Consider the following 20449-nt stretch of genomic DNA (forward strand, 5'->3'; position numbering starts at 1 on the left):
TGAGCTGAACAGAAGACAATCAGAGCCTCCGGCGGCAGATCAAAGCAGCCGTCTCCCTGGAGAAATAGCAAACAAAGACAGATATGCTGTAATAGACTGAGTGAAGGTTGAGTGCTGGGGGCAATAATTAGTGCAGACAGCCCACCTATGGGCACATTACACCTCATTTCCCTGTCTTTTAACTTATGCAAAAAGTGAGGGACACTGTAGCTCATTGACTGTTTTTACAAGAACTGACAGAGCACTGCAAACAAGACCACACACAGGCTGCAGGTAGAAACTGGATCTGGTGACATCTGGTGTTCAAAAAAAAAAGAAAGCATTTCAGGGGTGGAAAGACAAGCCCCACCAATCAGCCACAACATTAATACCACTCGAGGTCTTTAATTGCATAGATTTGAAGTAACGGCAAAGTACATAGATTATAAGATGACATTTTAAAGTGGAAAGTAAAAAAATATTCATATACAGTAAATCTATGCATTTTACTGTTGACCTAAAGTAATAGAACTTGTTATAACGATTATAATGTTATACTAATGTTAAACATGAGATGTGTTTTTTCTGGTCTGACGTGCCAAATGTCTTCTCTGAGAAAAGTTGGAGTAATTTGTTTTGACATAATTTGACATGATAACACAGAAAACATGACAATTTAAAATGAAAAAAGCTAAACTCAAACACACACCAATCATAGCTATTCGCTCACAACAGAAATTAGTGGAAACCTTAGCTCGAGTCACATAAAATCTCACATTATTAGATTTTAAAATTGGTCAAAAAAAAAAGAACTTTAACTTAAGGCTGTTTGCAGTTCATTCCATTTAAAACGTGGATAGTACCTAAAAGCATCTCTGTTAAGAGTAGTGCTTATTTATTTATTGCCTATGGTGGAATATCTATTGGATCATGTGTTATGGTCAGAATATTCAGACATTAAAAAGTGACCGAACAATATTTTACAAACAGCCTTTAATCCTATAAAACAGCCTAATTTAGTTTTTAAATCATGAACCTTTTTTTTCTATGTGACACTTAAATTATAGCCTGCTGTCAAGATTGTATACGACTCAGCAAGAGATACATGAACAGACATTTAACAGGAATAAAACAACCGTCAACAAAATATGGTAACTAAACCCTAAAGTTACGAAGTAGCTCATCTTGTTCTTCAGCTCACTGTCAGTAACAAGACAGTCTTTACACTACTGGGTGCAGAAACACGCAGTTCATACGTAATAAAAAGGAAAGGTTGAATTTGTTTCCAGCTTCCATAAGAGGAAAATTATGCTGAGAATCTGCTCAGTGTGTCTGTCGGTGTGTGTAAATTATTATGTTGATATTAATACAGCAGTACCTAAACTGCTCCATTGACAGAAGCTGTTGGTGAGTCCATGCAGCCCTTTTTCAGGACATTTTCTAATCCCACCCACAATAGCTTTAAAAGGGTTTAAATATTTTTCTTGTTTAGATTTTTCAGCAGATTGTAGAGTAATGCTTTAACTTTAGGATGATCAGTCCACACCAGGCGTAACCAGCAGCACATGTACTGTACTGTTCACATATGTACATACGTGTGTGGCCCAAAAAAGCAGCCGTAAGCATTGCTGCATGTCACTGTGTCCCCGAAAGAGCACATGGGCTGCTGGATTACCTGCTTCCTGACACCTGTGCTGTTACTGGTGACTGTGCTTCCTCTCTTAGTGTGGAGGGACCCTCTTCTTATTGGGTTTAAATCTTATGATGCATGTGTTTATATATATATGTATAAACCCAAAGAAGACAATGTTGTGAAGGAAGTAATAGATTATCAACACTGCCCCCATGTGTTTAGTCAGTGGATGTTGGGTGCAAACCTAAACCAAAGCTGCACATTCCTCCAAGTGAAACTTAATATGAAATAAAAAAAACGTATCATATTAACGTATCAGCTTATTCTTGTATTTGACAATAGTATGACTGTGTCACTGTTCTCCACTATTTTTTCTCACAAGTGAACCTTTCTTCTTGTAAAAGAATTCATTAAAAAAAGTATAATAATAAAGTAACCAAAAAAAAAGTCAATCTCTTATTTGCTATTTTGTGTTTTTACTGTTCTATTTATGTTCACAAAATGCTTAATCACATACAATACCAAACAATTTTCTCAGTTATACAATTTTAAAAGAACGACAAACACGTGTAGGACAGATTAGGAGCTTAAAGCTTTTAGCTCTGGTAAATCTTGTTAAGTAGAACATTATGTAAAAAATAATAACAATTAATGTATTAATATTTTTGTAAATTGTGAATATTGTTGGAATATTGTTGATTGCAGATGTGTAACAAGGACATACTACAAGTTCTGCCATGTTTGTAGTTCTGAATTCTTTGTAGTCACGTTTTTGGTCACGTGCAGTCCCTCAGTTTACCGACAAGTGGCGCCACATTATTATTATTAAACCAGTTCCTCATTGCAGCTGCATGTACTTCAGCATGTAAATTGTCTGTGATATGGATGAATCAGTTTTAGTGAAATTAAGTTAAACAACAAGACTTTCTTCTTAATTTGTGAATGTGTTTGGCTTGTGAATAACTTTTTTTGGAGCTACAGATTTCCAGTTGTCATAAGATGCAACATTTCTAGGAATCTGTGGATGCATTGCCATGGATGGTTTGTGGAATCGGCCCCTTTAAACCGTTTACTTGAAACCATAAAAAAAATCTATAAAAAATATGCAAACAACAAAAATGGTCCAAAAACACCTACAATTGAAATATAGACACAAACTCACAGAAAGATCACAAACAGACACAAAGTGACCACAAAGCGATACTAATTAAATACCAATTAAAGATAAAGAGACAAACATTGCTTTACAGCCAAGATAATGCACACACCAACATTTATGAACATCTTACTTCTGCTGCAGCTTGTTGGAACTTTAATCAACAACCTCACTGTATCATGCCACAGTCGGCCTGTGCATGCTGCCTTTGAAGAGGCGATGAAGAGGCGATGAAGAGGAGGAGATCCGAAAGCTCGGAAACAGAAGTCTGCCCATTCGAATAGCTTTCAAAATGGAACATCTTTAACCTGTGCAGGAAGGAATGACATTAAACCCAATGAATCCAGTATTATTATTAAAGAATCAGTCAGTTGCCACATTATAGCAGAGTGCTGCTAATGTTGAGCTTATGAATTCAGTTAATAACATTACCTTTGATACTTGTTGGACTTATTAATTTTTAATCCCTGAACTCATCCATGATTAACAACTCTGCCTGATCCTTTAGAAACGAGGCCCCTGCACTGCCTCTGACAGATGGGCAACCCAACTGCTGCCAACTGCTTCCCATGTAATATTCAAAAGACACACGTCAATCACGCGAGATAGCAGTCAAACAAAGGACCGTCTCACTGTGCAAGAGCTTATTGAAACATGATGGACAGACAGGTATCATAAAGGAGACCCAAATGTAAATGATTGTAACGTTTAGTGGTTTTGCTCTGTGTCATGTGTCAGAAAAAAACATTTGGTTTTTTAGTTTTATTTTGTTTCAATCGGTATTTGGTGTCCCTGCGTGTTCATGTTGGACTGACTCTGTTGTGTGTGAATACTGTATGTTGGCAGTTGCATTGTTGCAGTTGTTTTTGGATGAAATAAAACCAGACCAAAGTGCATAGGAGCAAACATTAATTGAAATGGGAATTAGATCCAACTTGTCCATGTGTTTAAATTACTTTGGAATAATTACAGAAATCGCGGTAGGTTCTTGACAAAAGTTTGGTTCAGTAAAACTTTCAATACAAGGCAAATTATTAGAGACTGTAAACCATAACCAGATTTGGTTATCTTGTTTTATCTTAAGCGAAACATGATTGTAAGCCACTAAAATTTTAAAAGAAAAAGCAAAATTATCCAGACATACACCCATCAGGCATAACGTTATGACCCCCTGTGCAATTTAATGCAATCCAGTACAGAAGTTCTGTCATGAATTCTGCTTTTACAAGGTTATAATTTCTCAGTTTTTAAATGGAAACTGTCAGAAAGCTGATAATGTGTTTATTGTTGAGGTCTCAGTGGTTAGTGGAGACATACTGGAGGGCAGTATAAGGAAAGTGGTTCTAATGTTTTGGCCATCCTATTTAAAATGAATGAGAATGGTCACATGTCAAAGTGTCCTTGAGCAAACTTAGTTGCTCCCGTTGAGTACAGGCCAGCTGCATAGCAGCTCCCCCATCGGTGTGTGTCTGTGTGACTGTGAGTGCGAAAGACAAGCAGTGGAAAGCACTTTGGGTACAATTAAGGCAGCAATGAAAGTGCAGACCATTTACCATTTACAGGTGGAATGGGGCGGCAGGGGCCCAGTTAATAGAGCCGCCATAGGGTTGGAGGTTCGTGCCCCCCTCTTCCTGACCACATGTCGAAGTGTCCCTAGGCAAGACACTGCTGGGGCTGTTCAATGAGTCTGTGTCACAACTGGCTTCGAGGGCACCTCTCAACATTAAGGTAAGTGTTAGATCCTATAAAAGTTTGGATTCCAGTAAAAAATCTTTTCAGAGTGTTTATACCAGCTAAATTTCCAAAAGCATCTTTTTTCCCTTTTTTTTTTGACCTCATTCCAAATTAAAATTTTATTCCTCTTCCCCTAATCGGTCTCTTTTCTGTAGACAAACACAACAGATGTGCTGTTTCCCAAATACTGTCCTTTGCTCTTTCTGTTTTATGGAGAGGAGACTAAACATAGGAGATTTTTGTGATTTTGAACAAAACACCATTGTTTTGTGTAGCACCATTGTCTTTACTTTTTATATGATATGATGCAAAGATGTATGTTTGTTGTTTGTTTGTTGTGTAAGTGTCACACTTTAGTCGAGCACAAATAAACAGGAAACAGTTAATACATGTGTTTCTTCAATTTATATTATGTGTAAAGTTTTTTTTTTAACACTCTTATTTGAGTAAATATTTTTATGGCAATTAACTGTGAAACCTTTACTGTTTCTAATAAAACCTTGCTAAAAAGCAACCTTCCCACACTTAGCTTATTTGTAGGGTACATTTGTAGGGTTACATGGGTTTTTTTTTTTTTTCTGTAACTGACCCAAACGTTCTGTGGAGCTTCCAAAACTGCGTTAAATGTTTGAGGTGAGCTTCCAAAACTGCCGGCTGCATAGATTAAGATCAGTTAATTGAGTGTATTCACAAACACATCGTTTCTTTTGGAGCAGGAATCAACAAACCCATGTCTCACATTCAGGGTGTGGAGCAGCACAGTGATTATGTCTTTGTTTAAAACATGATCCCTTTTTCATTGTAGTCATTATGCCTTTTGTTTTTGATGATCGTTTCTCCACAAATAGGTAAGTTTCATCTCTTGCTTGCTTTATTTTGCTTTACCCATTTATTTATTTCTGATGTCTGTGTTATATAAGTAGACAAGAAAGTGTGTAGCCATAGCAGATAGGACAATTTACTTTACTAAAATAATAACTGACAAAATTGTAAGAAAAAAAAACCTTTCTAATTAAAGCTATTTTAATAAATGTATACAACTTTTATATATTGTCTGAGCACTTTCACTATGTTCATCTTATTGATTATAGTATGAGACTAGGGTTTTCACTGCCATTGTGGCTTTTGATACTTTAGTACATTTTACTTTCATTTTAAAATCTGAATCATAATCCGTTATTTCTGTTTATCACATCCACAAGAGTCAATATGGATACATTTAAAAATCCAAAAATGTGAAACTATGGACATTAACAGTTATGATAACTAAATGATGTATTATAATTAAGTAGTATTGCTCTTTTTACTTATTTAAGAGAATCTGAGAACATTTTTGACGAGTGCAGATTAAAAGCTAAAGAAGCTTTTTAATAGCTGCTTTGAGGCCTAAATTAATGTGTCTTTCAGATAATTCACAATTTTAAATCTACTGAAAACTGCTTCACTTTACAGTTTTTTCTTGCTTGTGAATCCTAATCCACTTCTTCCTCCTTCTGCCTCCTTTATCTTCACATTTTCTTTAATTTCCCCCAGGATACCATATTAAAATAAAACTCCTTAATTGTTAAGACCTGTGACTTCACTCTATAAACCTCCTCCTCCTTCCTTCCCTTCTTTAACCCGCTCATACACTGTCTGAATCCTCCCGTCTTCGTCCCCTCCTCGTCTTTTGTTTGTCCTTCCCTTCAGAATTCCCGGCCAGAGGCTCGAGTTCTCCCACTTTGTGTTAACGGCCATCTGTCCATTGCTGGGCCTCCTCCACGAGCAGATGTTTACCCCGTCTTCCTCGACCTGACCCTGGAAGTACAGAGGGGTGGAGGTTGACCAGTGGAGGCTTGACCTATAGCAAGGGACACTCTGCATTGACACTAGCGGTGACAATAGAAGATACAATGGATGAAAACTAGGGAGGTGGTCGGGGGAGCGGACTGACCGTCTCCAGCCATGCATTCCCTCCATTCTTCTGTGAAAGTAGTGGAGACATATAGGAAGAAAAATCTGTGTGGTTACATATTAAGGTTGTGCAGGACCGTGATGCGATCAGCACAACAGAACAATAACTCAATCATTTGGGTGGATAATGGGAGGAGTGGTCAAATGTAAAAAGTAGATCTTAGTCGAACTGTCCTTCCATTTCCAAAAAAAATTGCATTAACTATTGCCGCTAAAGTCGAAATGTCTGAAGAAAGAGATGTAACGTATTTCCTGTGAGTCAATAACAATCTTCAGTCTTTCTTATAGGATATTTATAAAAAACCACCAAAGCTGGCATAAAACACACTTACTCACTAACTCTTACACCAGGATAAATCAAAATACAAAATAATCCTGCAATACGGGTTATATGTTTGCAGCAGAAGCCCACGTCCTCCTTCAGTCTAGCCAGACAAGGAATGTGATGTTTTAGCAACATGGGCTCAGTTTTTCACAAGGCTTATCTTTGGGGGAAACAAATGCTCTTATCTGAAAGGTTTGCTGGTGCCCATGTGATAAGGAATGTCTGCTAATAAGAAAGCAAAACATCGGGGGCCTAAATGTACTTAATGTAGATTCTTACTTGGGTCAAAGATAGCCGTACGGTAGTTGTAGATATATAATTATTTTGGGACTAATGGGTTTTCTTTTTAAGCGTTACATACTACTACTGTGAAAACTGATAAAGTTCTCTAACATACAAAATAATACACATTAAAGCTCCAATAAGCAGGAGTTGATGCTGCTGTGCAATTTGTCTCCTATGTACGTTGCTGGGTGTGATTCTGTTTTACACAAGTCACAGTCTGAGTCCTCCTCATGGACAGAGGCACATGTGACTTTCTTCACTGAATGAAAATGTTACTGAAGCAACGACAACAAACATCAGGAGCCAAAGAATGATGTCAACTGATATTACTACACGATTTTATACAAACGTGATTTCTCATCACATTCACCATCACATCAGTCTCAAACTGTTTTTTTCTGCGCACAAGTCAAAGTTTCCGCAAACGGAAACAGAACAGCTCATCAACCTAATTAACATAACGGAACCTGGGTTAACTTGACTTGAAGTCAAGTTTCAGTGGCAGGCTAAACAACACAGCTATTCAGCAACATAAGCACATGTTGCCGTACGTCCTTTTGGTGTATTATGTAGAGAGTTTGCTGCGTTTCTCAACCTCTGTCGTGGATCATCAAAAACTGAAACTTCCGCCACATATCAAGCAAACACAACAAAACAGCAGCTAATAACTTAACAGATTAGATTAGATTAAACTTTGCACATGTACAAGTACAAGGCAACGCAAGTCAGTTTAGTATCTAACCTGAAGTGCAATAAGCTGTAAAGTGCAAAGTATACAGTGTCTACAATATGTACAAGATAGACACTATTACGGACATAATGTACATGTCGATGTACTATAGACTAATATACAGATGAAAGTACTATAGATATATTTGTGGAAGTAATATGGACAAAATAATATACAGGTGGAAGTACTATGGACTTAATATGCATAAGTACTTACTGGTCCAACAGCAGGAACGTCAGCTCAGCATCTGTCCGCCATCCATTTATCTCTTTTTAGCTCTTGCCAACATCCTCATTGACTACTTTTTTTTACAACATCCTCGCTTTATCACCTTTTGCTTTATGCCACATCTGCCATGTTTTCCCAAGCTAACGAGTGCCCATAGTCGTATTGTGAGGATACTAAGCTTTGCTGTGCTGTATGGGACTCCAACGTTCTATAGTTTAAGATTCAAGAATAAGCACACTGTTTCAGAGAAGCCTTTCGGCCTATTGCAAATCACTTTCCACCAAAATGAACTTTTAATGTGAAAAAGATACATACTGGGGCTTTGAATATGAACCTTCAGCCAGGAGACATTAGGAAAAGGACAGGAACCGCACAGCTTTACGCCTCTCTGTTCTGAAGGCAGTAAAAAGTTGTAGTCACACCCCAGATGAAACATGTGATTACACACTGCTGCAGAATGAAGTTCTGAGACATTTGTCTTGTGAGCAGTCTGTGACAGTCACCGGTTTACAGTGTCTCCACTGTCCATCTGACAGTCTGGGTGCTCTGTAATGTTGCTGCCACTGACTGAGATCTGTGCTAATGACCCGTTTGAACTAGCGTCAATGTTAATGCTCCCGCAACAATACAGTACATTTCCAGTTAAGACAAATGCAAATTCAATTTTAACAGGTCATCGACTGTTAGTGCCTGACAACTGAGTTCGAATGGGAATCATTCAAGAGTTGGTAGTTTTCCCCCTGACCCACTGATGGAAAGAAACTACATGCATTCACTCACATACAGTATTTGTACTTGTATTTGCCGTGTGTGTATCTGAAAGGTAGACTGCAGTTTTGTTGATGAGTAAGATTTTACATCCAAAATGTACAATGAGCTCATTAAAAAATGGCTTCCTCTTAAACATGTGCACAGTAGCTATTGATTGTTGTGACGAGAGAGTTTGCTTTTATTTTTTACTTCTATACTTTTACTTAACTCCAGTGTGCGTAGCTAGTTTTTAATATTTTTTGACTACAGATATGTTCCATAATTTATTTCTGCAGCAGTACAGAGCTATTTGCTCTATACAACTTTTGTGAGATGAGAAACCATAGTATTGTTCTCACATACAAAGACTGGAATACAAATTGTAATGTAATGGACATTACTGCATCTGATTGCTGAATTTACCACTGCTAAATTTCAGTCTCATGATTTGTAAAACCTTGAGCTCACAACTCAGACTTGAAATGCCAGAAATGAAGTGACATTCCATTATGTTAAAGATCAAACTTCTCTGTGCCACTAATTAGATTCTTGTTCTGTTCTGTTTCGTTTTCATGGCTGCACATTGTTGCTCTGTCGTTATTTTTTTTGTGTTTGTGCCTGTTGGAGTGAGCTTGTAAAAGAAACCCGTCGGCAGTGGGGGACAGAAGGTGTCAGGAGGTTTGTGAAGGGTTTAGCAGGGTGAGTCTCTCTCCCCTCATTTGTCTCTTCTTTTAGGGTTTGGGGCGGGGAGCCTGCAGACACAAGGCTGTGCTTGGAAGGTATTAAACTTTATTTACATTCATGATGCCGGTCACATGCGCACTTTTACTGAAAAAAGCCTGTTTCAGAGAATGGTTGGGACAAATACTTCACCTCCCCGCTCATAGCTTTAGGTCTGCTCTTGTTGTTGTTGTGCCACAATGCAAGATGTTTGCCTAAAAGGTATCAGATTCTGCATGAGCCTACATATATCTACATAAACATCTAGATATGTGCATGAGAAATGCATACATGGATATAAATACATACATGAAAGGAGGAGCAAGGAAGAGGAGGTAATGAGACAAACAAACACAAACCTCAGGCAGAATACTCAGGTGTTCTCCCTGTTAACATCTGTCTGGTTTTGTCAGTTGGACAGGCTCAGCAGTCTGGTCGAACTAGTTAAAAAGGTAAAGTATCTGTCCGTTGGTTGTATTTCACTTTACAAACATGAATATGTGGACTGAGTTAGACTAGAAGCGTTCAAAATAAAGTTCTGGGGATGATTCTCACAACTAGACAGTAAGGCCTCGATCAGTGGAAACTGAATGTTATTCGTCCTTTTATAACCCATCACAAATATCATCCAGCAGAACTGATGTCTTAGGCCGGTGAACACATACAATAAATCTAAACGTGTAAACATTTGAAATCCCCGCAGTTTAATACATATCTTCTTAGTTGGGCAATGGGTCAGCTTATCTTAGGAAGGTAGTATTGCCATTTAAAATAAAACCACGGAACTGTTTGAGGTCAATGTGACTAGTTGCAATTATGCTCATGTAGAAAGCAATGTTTGATTAAAGAAGATATAACTAACCACTTTAAAACCAGTGTATTCCCACTCCAACTCACGCATACACTTGCTAATATGAACCACAAAAAAATTTAATATGAACAACCTGAACCACCAATAGTCACAGTTGACCTCGTTCATTATATTCGATCAAGTTGGCCGTGAGCCCATAATGCATTTCTCAGCTCATTCAGGCATTTGTGTCTTTTTGAGACAGCGAAGAGGAAAAACTGCCAGAGTATAAATTACGTCACTGAAAATCATTTCTTTTGTCTGAGTCACTTTGTGTGGGAGACAAATATGAGCTTGGCAGCCATTACCAGTTTGCACATGCACGGCCGGGTCACGGTGTGCTTCTCCTGAATCAGGGATACTGAAAGGAGAAAATTGTGGCACATTTACACATTCATACTGTCTTTGGCAGGCTACCAACACATATGAGACATTTGTATGAATTTATGGAATGTAGGTACTGTGGCCTAAATTCTATGTACTACATTACTAGTCTGGGAAAATAATAGGCTTCTACTACACATTCTAATAGACGGCTAAAATTAGTAGTTTATCAGTTCAGATTTCCAAACACCTCAAAAGGTTAGAAAATAGCCTGTGTTTTGTTGCAAATGTAAATGTATCAGTCTATGTAATGTGTGACACTGAGAATCAGTAGGGTTTTTTTTTTTTTTACCTCAGTCTGGACCTTAGCCTTTGTTTGTAGATTTTAATACAGGCTTGCAAACAGAGACATTTTTCGTTCAATTTTAAGAAGGTATCAGCAGCCGATTCCACAATTTTTAAACCAAACAAAGTGTGCACTTAGTGTTTATTCTCCGATATTGACATTGTGGTGCAATTTGTGATCAAATATTTAGGTCACAGTTAAATGTTGACTGAACAAAAGAGATGTGAGAGGAAAGATGAACATTTTGAAGGATTGTGTCACGTCCTCCTTCTTCTCCCTCATCCGGCGTCGGGACAACGGTGGTGGTGGTGGTGGGGGGGTGCTCATTCCGCGCTCTGATTGGGTCAGCCGGATGTAACAGCGGTGCTGATTGGCTGACAGATTGCCGCGTCTGAGCTTCTATTTTGAACATAAATACTCGCAGCCTCCGTCTCCTTTTCTCAGAAAGCAGGGGTTGTCAGAGAGGGGCTATGCCGCACTGCTGCTGCTCTCTGGCACAAACAACAGTTATGTTGCTTTTTAAACTTAGCTTGGCCGAATCAAATTTTAACTTCAGACGGAACCACTGAGTCTATGCCGGGCAGTGTTTCGGACCGTATGTTTGGAAATGCTTTCTCAAATTGTTGCTAGCTAACGGGTTAGCTTCCTGATTAGCTTGAAGTTTGGACCGCCTTGCTAGCTAAGTGGAACTTTCCGACTCGAAATTGTTTTGGGGTTTTTTTTGTAAAAATTGCCACAAACCAATAACGCCATCGGCCGTCTGTAGGGTTTTAACAAATCCGACAACCAAAAATGGAGTCGACAAATGTTTTTGGCAACACCAGTCCCGTTAAATCCGTTTTGAAATGTAGGCCCGACCAGATCCCCGGGATTTCCTCGCTCGCTTTGCCTGAGCTGAACACAAAGACTTCGCACTGCAGGAATCTCTTCTCCCCTGGACCCGAGACTGTGCTGTCTCCTGTTACTAATCTGGCTCTGGACATGAACAAATTGATTGGACTCGGAAGGTTTGAACTTCTCATTTTCTCAGCCTTTAGCCTGGAGCCCCGAAGCTTTAACCTTAATTAATGAGCTTTTTTGTTTTTCTCCCCCATGTTCCATCCTTTGCCCACGCAGCCAATGTGATACTCCAAAAAGAAGAAAGCATGCCCCCCTTGAGAAGGTTCCTTCCTTTGCTTCTGACGTCTCATCCGATGCTGGTGAGTTGTCCCTACAATTGATGACTTTACATTTAATATACTGTGGCTTTAGTGTAATATACATATGGGATTTGCATCTGATACTATTAATTAGGCCATCATAAACGTTATTTGCTACTTTTCCATATCATCCATATCATTCTATTGTATTTTCTATAGCCCAGTGGGAAATTGACCAACTGCAGTCCCAGGTTAATGGCTGGGTTTAATTAAGCTGGTTGAGCATGGAAGACAGCAACAGCCACAGTTCTAATCCACTGGCCTTTAGCTGGTTGTTGGTGGCACTTCCCAAGTTTTCTTTAATTCAATTATGTCTTCATTCAGGACTTGGCCTGGATCCCCCGAGTCCCATGGATGCTGTTGAAGTGGAGGACACGTAAGTTACTGTTCTCCTCCTGTCTCTTCTAATCAGTCATCCTCTGCCCCATGCTCCTCTTCTTACCCTCTTCAACACCTCCCCACCCTCTTCAACACCTCCCCAACCCCCTAACCTCACACTCTGTGCTTTGCCTCAGCTAAGCCAAACCTACTTTCTCATCTGTAGGATTATTGTTTCTTCCCTTGGCTTTAGGACGACAGCTTCGCTCATTTTTTAGAAAGCAGATTATTGGAAAATGGATGCAAGCATGAACTTTTTAGTTTTAGCTAGTAAGTAGTAACAAAACTACTGGCAAACTTGTGACAAGACGCACAAGTGAAGTTTCTATCAATACTATCAGTGATGACAAATGAAACGTGGCAGAGCAGTTGGCTCAGTTTTATCTCATGACCAACTATCCCATGCATTAAGTCGGCATATCTCGGTTGTCTAATCTTGGGTGGCCCTTTTACTTAATTCCTAGTTGGGTGAGCCTCTGCAAGCATCTGTTGTCCCTGATGTGTGAGCTCCTCTACAGCAGCAGTTGGCCCTCAAAATCTCATTCACCTCCTTTACAGCTGTTCAGTTGCTACGAGTTTTACAGATTGGGGAAGGACATGTCCCATGCTAAGGTTCAATGATCCCCCCCCCCTCTGGGTTTGGCACACTCTTCCTAAGCACTGTTATTTCAATAGGAAAAGGGGGGCACGAGTTTTTCTGTCTCAGGGCTATTGAAATGAGGGCACCCCCAAAGAACGACTACCCTCCCTTTTTGTGGTCTCCACTGAATGGGACACGCTCACCCTCACCCAACAAAGGGCTCCTGCACACAAGGGGTTGGTGACGTTGCCTGCAGCAGGCATATGGTAGATTAGCTGATCTCTGCCTCTTTTCTTCTGCTCCCCCTGTCCACTGAGCTTCACACTGGGCTCTCGTCTACACTTGTTTAGCATACAGGTGGGCATTACTCCAATGCAGAGACCACCTCTTGCCTGTATGCATTCTTGCAACTTCCTTTAGTCCAACCGTTCCTCTTGTGTCTCAATAGAGCTCCGCATTCTTTGTGCTTTATAGGCACACTGCCATTTAAGTCCTTTGCAGGCTTTAAATCAAGGACCTGTTATTTTTTTTATTATTTACTAATTCTGAGTTCTTATTTTTCTCTTACAGATTTGAAAAGGCCATTCAGCAGTCCAGCAGAATTGTCAACGAGTAAGTTGCTTTCTAGTCTTGTTTTGTAAAATAATTAGTAGTTAGGCTGTTATTGCCCCACCTTATTTAAGCAATGTTTTAATGCTCAAACTAAATAAGCCTGTTAATTTGATTGGCATTGATTGCTTTCCTTCCCCTTCTGTCACTTATAGGAAGATGCCAATTCGAAGAATCAACTCATTACCAGTAAGCAGATTTATCACATCTGTTATTTACAACCCTGCATGCTCTATTTTAATCTGCAAGTGAATTTCAGTCCTGAATTTAAATGTAACCACCACCCCAGAACTGCTTGCTGGGTTCCAAACTGCCTCTGCTCATTGATCCCTTCTGTCCCCGTGCAGCTCCAGCTCCTGAGTTACAGTCCATGTCTGAAGGGGCAGGAAACTGATTCACATCGCTATGGAATATTTGGCCAACAACCCCCCCGAATAACTGCCACCACCTCACAATGTGATGACAAAGAGAACATGCCAGAGGTCAGAGATGCTGCTTGTCTTTACATAGAACATGGCAATGAGAAGTTGTTGGCTAAGGAATATGTACAAGAGAACATGCATTGTTACAAAGACTGTTGGCTTTTTGGACGCAGAAGCGACCACAGTAAATCTGTGAAAGCTGACTTGTTGCCATGGCAAAGGGATTGCATTATTTGGCTGAAAGTTTTTTTGAGATTTCCGTGTTCATATAAACTGAAAAGTTCCCCGTGTTGAATTAAGTCGATGTGAAACTAACATGTAAAATTTTGACACTGGCAATTTTGCGTGTAATACGTTTTAAAAGTGTGTTGATAAATGACTTTCTTTATTTTATTTTTTTACTTTAGGAGGGCTTTGAATTTAAGAAGCCAAATAAGCCTGCGTCAAGATGTCGTGTGCGCTCCTTCAATAGTGGAGCATTAAGGGAGGCATTTGCTCGCCGTCCCTGCTCGGCACCAGCCCTCATGGTACATCCATTTATGAACGATCGCTATGCTTGTGCACAAAATGAAGACCTTGTTCCAGAAAGATGCTCATCCTCCTTGTCTGTTGCCTTGTTTTCCCCCTCCAGCTTTCTTCACCTCCTCCAGTCCAGCAGCTTGACTTTTTTGACTCCAGCCCCGTGTTCCTGAGAGGTTCCTCCCTCACCTCTTCCCTAAATGATGATGACGAGGATGATGGTTTCCTTGATGTACTTGATGACAACATGGAGGTGAGGGTCTTTCACTTACACCTTCATGCCCACAAGTATACACTTGGACATGTTCAATGACTTTCAGTTTTTGATGGACAGACATTTCAGTTTGACTTGTTTGTTACCTGCAGAACGGCTCTGAGATGCCAACAGGAATGGCCAGTCTACTCACTGCCCCATTGGTGGCTGACAGCACAGGAGAAGACTCTGTAAGTTTGCTCCCTAAGCGAACACAAGCACTGCATTCATTTAAATTTTTCTCGAGGGAATAGTTACAGGAACCATCAACAGCAATAACACATCCATCACCTGTAATGACTGATGCTGTTCAGGGTTGTGGGGAGCTGGAAATCTCAGGGCCAATACAGACAACCATTGACACTCACATTCAGACTCGCAGGCAATTTGGTTACAAATTAACATAACGTGTTTCTTTGGACTGTGGGAAGACGCTGGCGGAAGCACAGGAGAACATGTAAACTCCACACAGAGGCTCTAGCCAGTTGTGGGTTTGAACCAGAGTCCATCTAGGTGTGAGGTGGCAGCACTAGTCACTCCACTACCATACTGCCTACAACAGCTTGTTTGGCTCATCACTTAAAGAAAGTGCTCCTTATAGAAATACCTTATGTTGCTTGTCACTGTTCACACTGCATGCAACTAGATGCTAAAGTGTTTCTTGGTGCCCTATTGCAGCGGAGCCACAAATGGTCACTTGAGATAAAGCTTTTGTCTATTCCAGCCTGTGATTCGCTGCCGTCCAAGGAACCTGTTCCGCTCTCCATCCATGCCAAGTCCAGTGTCCCGGCCTTCTGTGAAACGCCCTGACTGCCCCGGAGACGAAAACACCCCAGTGAGGGTGAAGAGGCGACGAAGTGTGGCAGGAACCCAAGTAACCATCCTGGAACAAAACCCCGAATCCCCACGAATGGTGAGTCGTTATTACTTGCATCATGGGTTTGAAAATTGACAAATTGCATTTGCTTTTAATCGTATGCAGAGATTAGTTATTGTTGCCTGTAAAAGCAGTGTCAGTAAGTAGAGATTTTTACCCATCATTGTCCTCAATGTTGGTAAGTGGACACGGTAAAACAAACCTGCAGCTTAAAGCTAGTCTCCTTTGTACATCTGTTGCTTCCATGGTTTGAGTGAAGAAATGGCTCTTGAAACCTCTGAGGTGCGCTGGTGTATCTCACTATCCCCTTGACTGCCTCCTTAAGTGTTGCTTTCCCTCCTCCCAGAGCTGTTCACTGCTGCAGAGGTCTAAGTCGTTCTGCCAGACACAGATCGAAACGCTGCTCGACAGTGAGGGTGGATCTAATGAGCTAATAGGAGATTATACCAAGGTAAGGAAAACTGTGCTTCTTTCACAGTTCACTTAATCATGTCACAGCGACATATCTAATAAGATTTTTGTTTTTCGTCTTTTAGCCATTTGTACTACCTACAGTGGACGGCAAACATCAAGACCTCAAGTACATTACCCCAGACATGGTGAGTAGACCCTCACGGCTGCTTTCTCTCAGCCCAAACAAATCAAAGTACAACACGGTGTCAGTGTTTGCAGCTTGTTAAAGTTGAACGCTAAAGTCTGTCTGTGGTCTTCAGATGGTGGCAGTTCTGACCGGCCAGTTTAACCAACTAGTGGAGCAAATTATTGTCATCGACTGTCGATACCCATATGAGTTTGAGGGTGGACACATCAAGGTGAGTCAACATCTGCCAGCATGTCAGCCATTGATATTGATAGTGTGTATATATAAAAAAATCAAACAGGGATGCAGTTAATTTTGGTTTTGTGCTGATTCTTTTGTGCAACATGTCATTGTAAAACTGAAAAGTCACAATGTCTCACAACTTGGCTTATTTAACCCCAGTGAGGAGTCCGTCGATAGTTTAGACCACAACACTCAAATCTTTTGGTATTTTAATTGCTGCAGTAACTAAGATCTTATAACCTGACTGTTTGACTCTTCGTAGACATCACATCTGGCAAACACACATGTGAAGAAATGTTGCACAAACACTTGTGGTTCAGTTCTTGTGAGTGATAATCAAGTGGTTTGGGTTTGTCTCTGACATCTTAGGGGGCTCTGAACCTGCACCAAGAGGACCAGGTGGAGGATTTCCTCCTCAAGACCCCTATTATCCCATCTTGCCCAGAAAAACGAATAGTCATCATCTTTCACTGTGAATTCTCATCGGAGCGAGGGCCTCGAATGTGCCGCTTCGTCAGGGAGCGAGACCGTGCCATGAACGACTATCCCAAACTCCACTACCCTGAGCTCTACATCCTTAAGGGCGGATACAAGGACTTTTTCCCATATTTCCAGGTTAGTTTTAGTTGGTTGTAATTGGTAATTTCACAGCAAAGGTCAATCCACTAGTTCCAGAGAATTTCCTCATAAATCTGAGTAAATTAAAACTCGAATTTCAGCTGTGAAACTGGCGTTATGGCTTAAATGATGGAAAAGTTGGTGTTCCTCTAGTTAGCATAGTAAACTACTCAAACACATGACACAGACTCTTATCCTTGATGCTCAATTTCTTTATAAAAAGAGCAACTGTGATTTGGAGGGAAAAAAACAAAACAATAAGCCAAATATTAAGTCCAAAATGGTTGTATTTCTCTACACAGTAATGGTTGAATGAAACTTGATGGCTCATCAGTAGTTATAATTTTTTTTTTTTTTTTTCCCCCCACGCAGTCACAATGTGAACCACAATCTTATCGGCCCATGCACCACGAGGACTTCAAGGAGGACCTGAGAAAATTTCGCCTGAAAAGTCGCACCTGGGCCGGGGAGCGCAGCAAGAGAGACATGTACAGCCGACTGAAGAAGCTGTGAGCAGCACCTCGTCCTCAAACTGCCTTTAGAGAAACACACTGCCTCCTCCTGAACAAATTGTACAAACTCATCACAAAGCCTGAGGTCTCACTTCAACAACTGTGGAATTCTTTTAAAATTCTTTTGTTTGTGTTTTTTGTGGGATTATGCCAACAGAGCAGGGATTTTTATTAAGGCCCCAGTGTTTGATTTTACTTTAGCCGAGATATTTATGCAAATATAAAGAGTATCGATGAGAGATGAACACTTGACCTGAAGAGAAATTGCTGAGGAACAGTGAACAGATTTCACACAAGCTGATTGTTTTTAAAAACCACTTGGACCTACTGCGTGTTTTAAGTCTCATTATGCTGGCATAGATGGTACAAATCACTGCCAGACTGCAATACTACAACCAAACCACACTGCCTGTTGAAAGTTCGTCTCTCAGTCTCCTCACTGGATCTTTGTTTTTTGCATTCATCAGGTCTCGTTTTATTTACGCACTTAATTTAAATGCCTTGACATGGTGAGGTGCTTTGATTTGAGGACTTTGTTTGATTTGTTGTTTTTTTTTTTTTTTTTTACATGTATAATTTGTTTAATGAATTGTGACCCAGTTTAGACAGTGTTTTATGTTTGCTTTTTTTTGTAGGCATCCCAAAATGCAAATTGGCTATTTTATCGTCAATTTATAAAATATTAACATTATTTTCTTCTTCCCCATCAGTTGCAATACTTTTATCTTTTTTGTTGGTTGGAAGAAACCAAAACAAACTACCTGTTAACTTTGCAGTGAGATTTTTGCGATGCTGCCGGCCAGCAAGTCTGAGGATTCAAGAGTCAGTTATTTGGCCTTTGAGTCGCTTATTTTTCTGAAATAAAGTCTTCTCTGCAGAGCTACTCAGTTTTTAATGAACAGCGGTTTGTATATTAATGTTTTGGTACAGGTTTGAAGGGGAGCTGGTAAAATAAAGATCCAATGTGTGTTCATTTGAGAGGTTCTCTTTATTTCTTGTGCATTTGGTGGGAAGGGTGGTTGTCTTGGTTTTATCTTTATAATGGGGCTAAGAAGTAGGTTTACGTCAACTGCGACAGGTTGGTGATTTAAAAGCTTGAAAGAAATGCAAATGAAATTAACCTGAGCTGGTATTTGACAACATTTCTTGTTACCTGAAAGGCTGAGGTTCGATGGCCAGCCTATACTGATAGAACAGCCGGGTTTTTGTTTTGTGCACATATGCTACATCTAGCGCTTCAGCGCAGTTTCATAAGGCGTTGGTTTGATGATCAAGTGCTTCTACATGTTAGTTCAGTTTAAAATAGCAACTGGTACTGATATGAGTAGAGTTGAGCCAGAGCTACAGTCTGTTTATCAAGCAAAAATGCTCCACCATGAGCATTGGCCACCCTATTTTACTTGTTTAGTAATAGTTTTTAATATGCTGGATTCAGTCAAACTTTGACTTTCCAGCTTTGATCTCTACGAAAAACATTTCTGTTTTGTCTTCTGCTCGCTATGGGGAGGGACTCGCAGACCAGTTCCTGTTGTTCAAATTCTCCCTCGCTAGCCGACCTCAGGAGTGGCCTCTCTGCTGCAGCAGCTGCACGTGTCTGCACACACTCGTGCCTGCAGAGGGATTGGCTCTGTGGAGGCAGCGCCTGACATGTCCAGACGGGAGGTTCACAGTTCTGTTGCAGGAGAGAAGGGAAAAAAAAATTGCAGCTGCCACGTGCTTTAAACATGTGACCAATCTGTTGGAGAGGAGGTTGTAAAAGCACAACACCCTCATCTGGCACTTTACCAAAGTTTGAACTCAGGCGGCCAGTTTCCCAGCGGCCATGTGCCTATGGAAAGAAAAGGCAGGCTTTTGTTTGCATTCCACTGATGGAGGCCCAGTTTACTGCCAACAGTTTGTAGCCGATATTCTGTCGTGAAACCTGGAAAGAAGAAGTGTTGCAGAGCAGTAAAGATTAAACAGAGCTGGGGGAGAGAGAACACAAATATACAGAGCAAAGAGAAAATATTTTTGTTTCAGTGGTCTTCACATGTACCTGACAATGAGTCTATTCATGATTGAGCCACCAGCTTTGAAGAGGCTGAGTGATCGGCCAGTTGCCGAGGTTGAAGGAGCTTCACACTTTTGATGAGGGGAAGCAGGATGCAACACTTGCAAGAGCTTTTCAACAGAAGCCCCCTTTTAACAGTTGGTTTTTAAATGTAGATGAGCCTTTGGCATGTCCCATAATAGAAAGCCATGCCAGGTTTTAACTACCAGACCCCTTCAATTAGAAGCTGAAGATACAGGAATTCCACTTGAACCACTTGAAATTGGGCAGCAACCACATTCTACTGACACTGCTCTTATTGATCTAATTGTTCTCAAATAAATAAAATTCTTTGAGAAGCCTTGGGTGTAAATCATTGAATCCTGGCATCTTCGAGTACCGTCTTTATTTCACAATTTAAGTTTAACAATTTGATTGTTTACAAAATGCGAATGCAAACACGTATGAAAACTTTAATCATTTTATGGATCCAAGAAAGAAAAAAAAGAAAAGGCAAACCACAAGCTGGCATGGAGAATTTTTGTATGTACAAATTTGACAACCATGTCCCTCCCAGTCCTATTGATGTTGCATCCTCGTGTAACTGTTCTTTTTTC

The 20449-nt window shown here is 40.2% G+C and overlaps 1 protein-coding gene across 1 annotated transcript; it reads left to right on the forward strand.

The window, feature by feature from the left end:
- The first annotated feature begins 11434 nt into the window (after positions 1-11434).
- On the forward strand, positions 11435-18776 carry cdc25b (cell division cycle 25B). The gene is made up of 15 exons (XM_067479791.1): positions 11435-12020; positions 12130-12212; positions 12537-12588; positions 13741-13782; positions 13935-13968; positions 14127-14261; positions 14609-14728; positions 14833-14973; positions 15087-15164; positions 15698-15886; positions 16197-16301; positions 16387-16449; positions 16564-16662; positions 17043-17288; positions 17664-18776. The coding sequence occupies exons 1-15, from the start codon at positions 11806-11808 to the stop codon at positions 17802-17804; spliced, it is 1743 nt and encodes a 580-aa protein (XP_067335892.1). The 5' UTR covers positions 11435-11805; the 3' UTR covers positions 17805-18776.
- The last annotated feature ends 1673 nt before the right edge of the window (positions 18777-20449 follow it).

This window comes from Channa argus, chromosome 16 (genome assembly GCF_033026475.1).
Source record: "Channa argus isolate prfri chromosome 16, Channa argus male v1.0, whole genome shotgun sequence".
Lineage (NCBI taxonomy): Eukaryota > Metazoa > Chordata > Actinopteri > Anabantiformes > Channidae > Channa > Channa argus.